The 10,583-nt window shown below is 42.5% G+C and overlaps 1 protein-coding gene across 2 annotated transcripts; it reads left to right on the top strand.

Annotated features, from left to right (window-relative positions):
- Nucleotides 1–1,893: 1,893 nt before the first annotated feature.
- gtpbp2b (GTP binding protein 2b) lies at nt 1,894–10,519 on the top strand. 2 transcript variants are annotated; one of them, XR_006924544.1, is made up of 13 exons: nt 1,894–2,245; nt 3,800–3,826; nt 3,918–4,102; nt 4,652–4,760; nt 4,841–5,038; nt 5,256–5,430; nt 5,659–5,878; nt 5,973–6,108; nt 6,281–6,339; nt 6,745–6,916; nt 7,056–7,220; nt 7,335–8,764; nt 8,898–10,519. XR_006924544.1 is itself a non-coding variant. In XM_046840494.1 (12 exons), the coding sequence occupies exons 1-12, from the start codon at nt 2,066–2,068 to the stop codon at nt 7,527–7,529; spliced, it is 1,821 nt and encodes a 606-aa protein (XP_046696450.1). In that variant the 5' UTR covers nt 1,894–2,065; the 3' UTR covers nt 7,530–10,519. The 2 variants fall into 2 exon arrangements, 1 of the variants encoding a protein (XP_046696450.1); XM_046840494.1 differs by having other exon boundaries at nt 7,335–10,519.
- Nucleotides 10,520–10,583: the final 64 nt, after the last annotated feature.

A 10,583-nucleotide genomic window follows, 5' to 3' on the forward strand; every position in this document is an offset into this window, starting at 1 on the left:
GGTGGTTTATTTAGCACCAAACACACAGTATGTTTGAGGGCATTACTGCATTGTGAAGCATGAAAAGTTCACAGCAAGCAACATTCTGTCACGATTCTTTATAGTTTTTCTTGAAATTGATTAGCTTAGTTGGATGTTAAACTAAAATGTTTGGTTGCTGAACCAAGCCCTGACAAAATGTCCTGACTGGTTGCTAATCTTAGCCCCTGTCAAAATGTTCTATGGGCATTGCTAGTACTTGCTCCTTCCTGTCCATGTTTTTTTTCTTTTACATTTCACTGCAAGTTGTATTCTGCATATAACTGTTTTTGACAATGTTGAAATGTAGTGTGTGATGGTGGAGCAAATCCAGCCAGATTTCATATCAACAGTATGATGCTGTGATGCTCAGGCAGAGCATGGACCAGTTTTAGACAGTTTTAAATGATGCGATAGAACAAGCCGAATACGTCTTGGATGTTGTAATCACATTGTAAGCCATGATAAAGGTGAGCAGTACGTAAGGATAAATAAATTAACTAACCAGGGTTTTAGCAGAAACAACTTCTACAGGTTCAGCTAGCAGCTTCTTGCTAATCGAGCACAGTGGTGTGGCTCTCTTTGACATGGTAAACTTCAGCCTACAGGCTTACTGATGGTTTCAGGTGCAGTTTTATTTAGGCTACCTACATGCATCTGTACAAGCTAGGCTTGTTGCTAACTTCAGGAACTGTTTTGTTGTTGAGTACCATTGCCTTTCTGACAAACTTGGTCCCTGCAGGCTCGTTGCTGGATTTAGGTCCTGTTTTTAACGCTACCGGTTGCTCGACAGCCATGTTGCCTAAAGGCTTATGGTTGGCTTTGGGTTTTGTGTCATTGTTAATTACAGCCGATTTTCTGTTTCCCACAATGACTGCAGGCTTGTGGCCAGGTTTAGGCCTTATTTTCTGGTCAAATACTGTTATTTTTTCTGGCAGACATCTTGCCGTTAGGCTTGCACGTGGATTCTGTTCTGTTCTGTTTAACTTCATCCGGTTTCCTGGCAGCCACATTGCTTAAAGCGCTTGTGCAACAATGACGGCTTGTTCTTGCTAGCTGCAGGTGTTATTACGTTAGCCATGCTGCATTCATTTGGGAACATGAACTCTATTTCATTTTTTTGACAGACTACTGCACTCACACTTTGGAGTGTTTCTCTCCTGTCAACATAAATTAACAAAAATCGCAAAAATGTTTGTTTCTGACTAAAGCTTATGGTTAATTCTTTCACATTCGCTGTTGATGTTAGTCATCTGATTGATCGAAAACTATTTCTGAGGTATTTATTTATTATAACTCATCTATTATTCACTCCTACAGCTCCCCCGTTGATCTGAGATTATCCCTATGAGCCTTTGCATTTGTTCATACACAGCGGCCTTTTAAAGATAAAGATGTATATGTATTTTAAATATAAAGATGTTCCTGCTGCTCACGCGCTATTCATTCCAGTGGGGCATCGTCAGGGGTTGGGACAGGGCTCTCAAACCTAGGACATTGGAGAATACAACCATGCTTCATTATATTTGGACTAGCAGTCCTTGTGTCTTTACTTTCAGTACGTATTCTGAATCAGTGGTGCTTTTATGGCGGATTCAGGGCTTGTCAGGCATATGGGACCACCAGGACCTTAGAGGCCCCCAAATCTCCACTTTGTTATTATTCTACTGCGGTCGTCCAAGACACAGAAAAACGCTATGAAATGAAGAGAACAGACTTTTGGGAATAATTTAATACACAGTCATGGACAAAAAAACCATTAAAACGTAAGTCAGTGATTCTAATAGAGTTTAGGAGTTCAGAGAAGGTTTTAATGGACCTGAAGGTCCACCACTGTGGAAATATTCAGTCCAATCTGGCAACCCTGAGCCGCCACAGCGCCGCATGCGCTGCATTACGGTGTGTGTGCGCGCGCGTGCTCTCGGTACCAAAGCGTTTCGCCGTTACACCGAATGATATCAGTTTTAGCTTCCAGGACGCCGCTGAGGAAAAAGTGAATGAGTGAATAAAGGAAAGGGGACACGGCCCGAGTCCCGGCTTTTTGGAAATGCAGCCCGCTGAGCGCCGCGGTGACGCGGATGGAAAAGCGCGCGATCCCGGGCCCGGATCCTGTACAGAACACGGACCCAAGCGCAAATCCCGCAGCAGAAGGAACAGGAGGAGGAGGAGGGGGAAGAGACGGAGGTGCAAAAAGGCCAACGAGCCGCCGCCGTTTCTGCCCCCGGAGGTAAATTTCCAGCACTGGTGGGTTCCCATGGTGACATTAAAAACCAAAACAACCAAAAAACCCAAACCCGTTTATTCGCGTGAACGCGCGCGCAAAGAATTCGGCGCGTGACCTCAACGTTTCTGAGGCGATTTGTTTAAGCTTGTAGCATGGAAGGTAAATAATCTATAAATAACTCTAAAATATTACTATACATATAGTAAAAATATTACTATTACTATATAAAAAGAATACTATATACTATACTAAAAGAAAATAAAAGAAGTGAATAAAGAGAATACATGAACACAGTGTGTTTATTATTTAGCAAATTATATACTAAATTACTAACTACCATTTAAAATTCAGTAATATTATACCTATTATTTTAGAAAATATATATCATTTGATGCTGAATCATGTTAGATTTTGCCCTGATGCCCCTTTACACTGATTGGGCAGCCTAGTTCCTTAGCAATCAAATACTTTTTGGGGACATTTGAGGAGAAAAATGTTCCCCAGATCCTCTTACAATTAAATTCCTTCCCCACAGACAAAATATTACTCAAGCAAGTGCTTCACCTGTCCCTAAAACAAGGACCTCCACCATTAAACCCATCGCATCTAAATACCCCATGGTCAAATGCCCTAAAATTAGAATACTCCATCCGCTCATATTTTCCAGATCCAAAAAACTAATGCCCCATAGATAAAGATATCAAAAAATTGCTAGATTTCCCAAACACAAATACCCCAACCATCAAAAAAGTTTAAAGCTCCAACATTTTAAATCATATACCCTTAGAGCCATAAGTCCCCAAGTACCCCATTGCCAAATGCCCCAAAACCAAAAATTCTTACACTTAAATTTCCCAAACCTAAATACCCCAACCACACAGCCAAATGCCCTACAACCAAATAACCCCACAACCTAATGTTTCAAAACATATACCCTTAGAGCATACGTCTCTAAGTACTTCATTATCAAATGCTCCAAAACCAAAAACTCATTTACATTTCCCAAATCCATATACCCCATTGCCAAATGCCCCAAAACCAAAAATTCTTACACCTAAATTTTCCAAACCTAAATACCCCATCCATAGCCAAATGCCTTAACACTAAAAAACCCCACAACCAAACAACTCAAACCATATACCCTTAAAGTCATATGTCCCTAAGCACCCCATTGTCAATTTAACAACACCAGAAATTCTTATCATAAAATTTTCCAAACCCAAATACCACAACCACAGACAAATGTTTTAAACCATTCTAAACCCCAAGTACCCCATTGACAAATTCCCCAAAACCAAAACTCCCACAACTCAACACCCCAAAAGTGAATATCGCCACAGACAAATTACCCAAAACCAACCTCACACTTCGTATGGTCAAAAAATCGAATACCCCACAATCAAATTATCCTTCACAGCTCAGCCAAACCAGGACTCCACACCGAACTTTCTGGTGCAAAACGACGATTGTTACGAATGCAAGTGTGCTTTCAATTATTTTATTGTTTCAGCTTTATTTGTTTATTATCCCATAATAATTCCTTCTATTGTGTTTTAGGCCGAGGAGGGAAATATTGAGTACAAGGTACTGCATTTCTTAAAGTGTTGGAACTTGTAGAATTCATCCCGATTCTAATCAGCTCCCACACGATCTGAGACTTGTGTTCTGTGTTCAGCTGAAGCTGGTGAACCCGACGCAATACCGCTTCGAGCACTTGGCCACGCAGCTAAAGTGGCGGCTGCAAGAGGGCCGCGGGGAGGCCGTCTACCAGATAGGTGTCGAGGACAATGGCCTGCTGGTGGGACTCACCGATAACGACATGAAGGCTTCCATAAACACCCTGCGCAGGATGGCTGAAAGGTACGGAGTCACCCTGATTCGTAGTCGTAGCCTTAATTCTAATTGACAGTTATTTGTAATGTAAGCAATGTGAATATAACCGTATAAGGGAATATGATATGCTATATAAGGTGATGAACTGGGTTGTGGGTCATTGGGTTTGTGTGTATTAAAGGTCAACTTATAGTGGGTTTTACCGATACCGATAGGGCTGCTTCGGACTTGCCGATAACCGATTAATGCGATGAAAATGAAATGGATACTGAATAAAAACAAATGTAACACTCCATGTAAAATAGTACTGAAAAAAAAAACTGTACTGATCGCGTAAATGTGCTTATGCAATATAATTACATAATTAATAAATGATCAATAATAAATCTAAAGTCGCGCTCTCCGTGGAGCGCCGTCTCACGTTTAAAAACAAACAGCGCGTGGCATCAGCGAGTCACCTCTAGAGGCCGCTCTTGTAATGACAGTGGACAGGCTAGCTAATAGTTCCAGCAGTCAACTACGGGTGGTGCAAAACTGATTATTCGGTTGACCTCTAGTGTGTATATGTAATTGCAGAGTCGGCGCTGATATCACGCTCTTGAGAGAACGGGAAGTGGATTATGAGTCGGAAAAACCCCGTAGAATCGCTGAGGTCCTTGTGAGGAAAGTTCCCGATAACCAGCAGGTCAGCGATCAAATGCACGTTAATTAAGAATTAATAAAAATCATCGGATTCAATCGAAAAACTGAGCATTTTATTTATAGTTTCTGGACCTGCGTGTGGCCGTGCTGGGAAACGTTGACTCTGGGAAGTCCACTCTCCTGGGTGTCCTGACGCAGGGCGAGCTAGATAACGGACGAGGCCGAGCTCGTCTCAACCTGTTTCGGCACCTGCACGAAATCCAGACAGGACGCACCTCCAGCATCAGTTTCGAGATCCTCGGTTTTAATAGCAAAGGAGAGGTGAGACCTATGACGGATATTCACTTCGGATTGACCATAAAAATCATCTCTGACACTGCAAATCGGAGGTTTATATAAACGCACACGTTCTAATACGTGATTGTTTCTATAGTAACTGCTTCTATGAATATTAAAACTTGTGTTAAATATACAATTTATATTGAGGGGGGGATTAGGAAGGACTCTCCAGTGTAACCAGTCAGAAATCGATTGGCAGGTGGTGAATTACAGCGAGTCTCGCACAGCAGAGGAGATCTGCGAGAGCTCGTCTAAAATGATTACCTTCATAGACCTGGCTGGCCATCACAAGTACCTAAAGACCACCATCTTTGGCCTGACCAGCTACTGCCCCGATTTTGCCATGCTGGTGGTGGGTGCAAACACAGGAATCGGTGAGTGAAGCTCACATTTGTAACAAACAGTACCTTGATTACGCAAAACCTGAGGGGAAGTTTTTACGGCAAAGAACTTCCAAGACACATTTATTAATTAATTGGTAAAAATGTATTATGATGTATCACATTTTATCCACAAAACCGAGATATTCAAATTGTTAGCATCTCCTCACCTGCTAGAAGATTAACCCAGTGTGCCCCCCACGCCCCCCTCCTGTTGGTCAGCGGGCACCACGCGGGAGCACCTTGGTCTGGCTCTGGCGCTGAAGGTGCCAGTGTTCGTGGTGGTCAGTAAGGTGGACGTGTGTGTGGGCGGCGCTGTCCAGAAGACCGTGCGCCAGTTAGAAAGACTGCTCAAGCTGCCTGGCTGCAACAAGGTTCCCATGCTGATCTCCAATCGCGACGACGCCGTCACCGCCGCCCAGCGCTTCGCCCAGTCCTCCAGGTACACGCTAAATACATTTGCATTTATTATTCACACCAGTATTTACAAAGCGATATTTATGGTCAGGCACTCTTCTGTATTTTTTTGGGGGCAGCATCACGCCGATCTTCACGCTGTCAAGTGTTTCAGGGGAGAATCTGGATCTGCTGAAGGTTTTCTTCAACATTCTGCCGCCCCTCAGCAACAGCAAAGAGCAGGAGGAGCTCATGCAGCAGCTTACTGAGTTCCAGGTACACGCACACACCTGCTATATTTACCCAACAACTTACTATACAATGATTTTGCAACTTTATTATAAGCATGTAACACACATATCGAAAAATGTAGCTGTGTGTAACACAAAAATAGGAATTTATTCGTTATGTTTCTTTTTAACTGTTTTGAGGTGTCTGTGTGTTACAGGTCGATGAGATCTACAGTGTGCCTGATGTAGGGACAGTTGTGGGAGGAACACTATACAGGTAAGGGCCACTCCCACACACCTTTTTGAGCCACCCCCTCGCACTATGGGTTTCAGGTGTCTTTCCCACCATCCAGTTCATTTAATGAGTTAAAGTTCGTTATAGTTTGTTATTGTCATATCAATGTAAACTAATCTGTCACAGTAAACGATCTGTTACAACAAGAGCGAATAAAAGCAAATAAAAACAATCTTTAACAAACTACACAAATAAAATGGTCACAATGCAAGAAAATTGTGCTAAACAAAAGCAAACAAAAATAATTTTATTGGCACCAGTTTTCGTTTAAACAAATCATTTTAGTTGTTAAAAAAACCCAGAACATAAAGATGTGAACTGTTTAAACAGTGTCCCTGTAAAGGTTTTTCTGTGTGTGTGTGTGTGTGTGTGTGTGTGTGTGCACAGTGGTGTGTGTCGTGAAGGAGACCGCTTGGTGGTGGGGCCTACAGATGAGGGGAAGTTCCTGTGCTTAAAGGTGTGCAGCATGCAAAGGAACCGCTCGGCCTGCAGGGTTCTCCGAGCCGGACAGGCGGCCACGCTGGCACTCGGCAACTTCGACCGCTCGCTGCTACGCAAGGTGAACGTTCACGTGTAGCTACAGCGATGTGCACAGGTTTATACACTCTAATAACTGTTCGATTTGTTGTAGTTATGACTCCTTAATTAAACGTAGCACTTGTTTTGTGTGTGTGTGTGTGTGTGTGTGTGTGTGTTAGGGCATGGTTATGGTGAGTCCGAAGATGAACCCTACGATCTGCTGGCAGTTTGAGGCGGCCATCGTGCTGCTGTTTCACGCCAAGACGTTCCGCAGTGGCTTCCAGGTCACGGTCCATGTAGGAAATGTTCGGCAGACGGCCACGGTGGAGTGTTTACTCGGCAAGGTGGGCGTGGGCGTGCCCGTTTTGCCTTCTCGTCACTAGCTCGTTGGGGAAGGGGGTGTAGTCGTGCAGCGGGTTTAGATGATAAACGAGAGCATTTGCGTGCGTGTTTTGCAGGAAGAGCTGCGCACCGGCGAGGGGGCTGTCGTGTGTTTCCGCTTCCTGAAACACCCCGAGTACCTGCGCGTCGGCGCCAAGCTGCTGTTCCGAGAGGGCGTGACCAAGGGGATCGGTCATGTGACCCATCTGGTGCCGTCTGGACAGAACAGCGCACACGACCAGAACCACAAACCACACCAGATCCACAACTAGAGAGATAGAGGGAGAGAGAGAAAGATAGAGCATGCATAATAATGATGTGTCGATGGAAACATTTACATTAAACCTATTTATCAGATGGTTTGGGGCGGGTTTCCAGTTCAGGTGACACGAATTTAAACTTTAGCTACAAATACTCTTAAACCAACAAAACCTTTTAGCGAATTCACACCCTGGCACGCTCACTGCTGATTGGCTAACAAGCTGTGATTATGCAGAAATCTTTGAATGAAAACGTATGCCCTGGGTACTATGTAATAACGTTTAACTGTAACAATGACAACAGGCTTTTTTTTGTTGTTGTTGTTTTTGTTTGCCGTTTCACAGCCAAACAAAATTGTAGGAACTATTTATAAGCTACAGGGATATTAACCTATGAGACCGCTGCTGCCATAGCAACGATGTTATATAGAAAGATAGCTATGTATTATAAGGAGGCGAAACATATACCGAATGTGTGATTTAGTGTAGAGTATAGACGTTTTAGGGTGTGTGGTTTGGGCACATCCACAGTGGCCTAATTCTCCTGTACGGCCTTAACCATGTGGTTTTTGTGTCACGTCCACTATGACCTAATTATGGTGTGTGCTTTGGAACACGTCCCTGGTCCTAATGTCCTTAATTCTTCTCTCTAGTGTTTACTTGCCCCATACAGTGAAGTAGATTTGGGCACAACCATGGTCTTCATAACAACACTTTACATTACAGTTTATATGGCGAAGTATTTCCATGTGATTTGGGACACGACCACAGCTCGCCTGATTCTGTGTTTATTTGCCTTATATAGTGAATAAGAGTGTGCGGTTCGGGACAGTAATGATCCGGATTGTGTGACTTTAGAACGACTGGAATGTAATGGCTTTTGTGATCTGGTTTAGGACACGTCCATGCTAGAATCACAATGAGATATTTCTGACAGTTTCATCAGACCTACGACGTGCGGTTTGGGACAAATCTGCTGTGGACCAGAAACAGAGTATAACGGCATTTATGCGGCTCGTGCAGAGACCGAGTAATGAGTAAACACAATGCGCAGGCCACTACCCCCAGGGCCCCAGACGGTGCTTTAGTGTGATGTTGAATGAGAAACACAACCTTTATGCACAAACCGTGTCATTAGATACAGTTGTACAGGTGTAGTGAAGCTGGAGGATGGAGTTGAGTTCACGAAGGAAAAGTGGACGAGGACGGCAGCAGAACAGTGCACGAGTCACCTGTAGTTTGCGAAGGTAAAATATTCCAGATAATTTCTATAAACTGCATTTGGGAAATATTCCAAAATTAATTGTTAGTATAATTTTGTTGTCATTTACGTGAAAACTCGCCTACATGGACATCTTTTCGACATTATTTTGTGTGCAGGATTCAAGAAACGATACGTGTTATGTGATGGATGGATGCACGGTGCATGTAGGGGGCGTGGCCTCAGTAACCCAGCAGCAAGTGTGTGCTGTGTGCAGGTGATTGACGAATTCGAAAGTAGAATCTCAACTAAAACTGCATTAAATTTGGAGGTTTTAACTGAAATTATCCTGCAAGATTTGTTTATCTCAACTACATTTCAGTCATTTTGTCAATTCCCAGTTTATTGGCATTTAATTCCTATGGAAAGTTTCCAGTCTTGAAAATTCCCGCGATTTTGCAAACCTACTTGTAGGAAAATGTGAAGGGAAAAGTGAAAAGAAAAAACATTGAGATTGGATTTTGCTTTTTGGATATATATTTTTGAAAATGGCGCTAGAAGCGACATCTTGAAGGGGTTTTAATTTTGCGTAATTTTCAATGCCAGATTGTAAAACTGTAACTCTGTGATTGATTGATTGTTTGAGTTATTTTTTGTTAGACATGATGCGCTTTATATGAGGGCTATCAGTTGCTTTTTGAACAGAATTATCTCCCATTTTTGTTTTATTCTCCCAACTTCTGGAGTAACATGTCTGTCTGTTATTTCAGTAAAGTATTGTTTATATATACATAATTGAATATTCAAATGATATAAAGTGGCTGTGAAAAGTGCGGTCTTTAATGGTTTTTGAAAGACACATGCATGTTCGATTTAACATACTATTTCATTTAAAGTGTGGAAGATTTACTTTTACCCAACAAAGATATAAATAACACACGTATATTTGAAAAATCCTCCTTTTGCACGAATTACAGCGTTACACACTCTGGACACTTACAGCATCCGGACACTTCGTCTCTCCAAACAGATGAAATTCCAGCTAAAATGTTTTGCTGTTCCACGCAATTCCACGCTAGTTAACACTCCAGATGACCTTTTGCTCTCTAATAACGCTTACAGAGCTTGGACGTATTTGTCGCTTGGAGACAGAATTGCATTGTGTTGAAGTATGAAAAGGTTGCCATGTTGGTTCAGGATTCCTTTCACTTTCAAGTCTCCAACCTTCCCTGCTTCAAAACAACCCCAAACTCTCAAGCGTCCACCTCCTTGTTTGACTGTGGGGGGTTATGTGTGTTTCTTCTGCCTTTTACTGAGTTTTTTTCATAGAAACAAATGGAAAATGCATGTGTTTCAAAACAAAACAGAAAACACTTTGTGCTTTTCACAGGCACTGTATAATTATTGAAAGCAAAATAATGTTTCTCTCTTCAGGAAGTCGGTATCAAAACCGGTTTGATCGAGTTTCAGCAGAGCGGAACATTTCGCGGACATTTTCCCGTGCATGCCGTTGCGTTTTTGTGTTGTGCTGCTTCATGACGTTTGGCGCAATTTATCAGCAAAAATTGTACTTTGTAGCCGCCTCGCTTTTGCACCCGGTGTTTATGATGCGTGTTTTTGTGACGTGTACCATTTTTATTTATTTATTTATTTATTTATTTATCCACTTGTTCACATTTCGTCTCCTGGGGCCTACGGCACAGAGATTCCACATTTCACAGGAAATCTGCGTCTTTGTGACGTGCCCTGTATTTCAAAACACAACTAGGTTTAAAGTAATAAAGAGATGTTTTACTGTGAACCGAGGTTGAATCTTGTGGAGCAGTCACGTCCAGAATTATTGGCACCCTTGGTAAAGAAAAGAA

This window comes from Silurus meridionalis, chromosome 26 (assembly GCF_014805685.1).
Source record: "Silurus meridionalis isolate SWU-2019-XX chromosome 26, ASM1480568v1, whole genome shotgun sequence".
NCBI classification, from domain to species: domain Eukaryota; kingdom Metazoa; phylum Chordata; class Actinopteri; order Siluriformes; family Siluridae; genus Silurus; species Silurus meridionalis.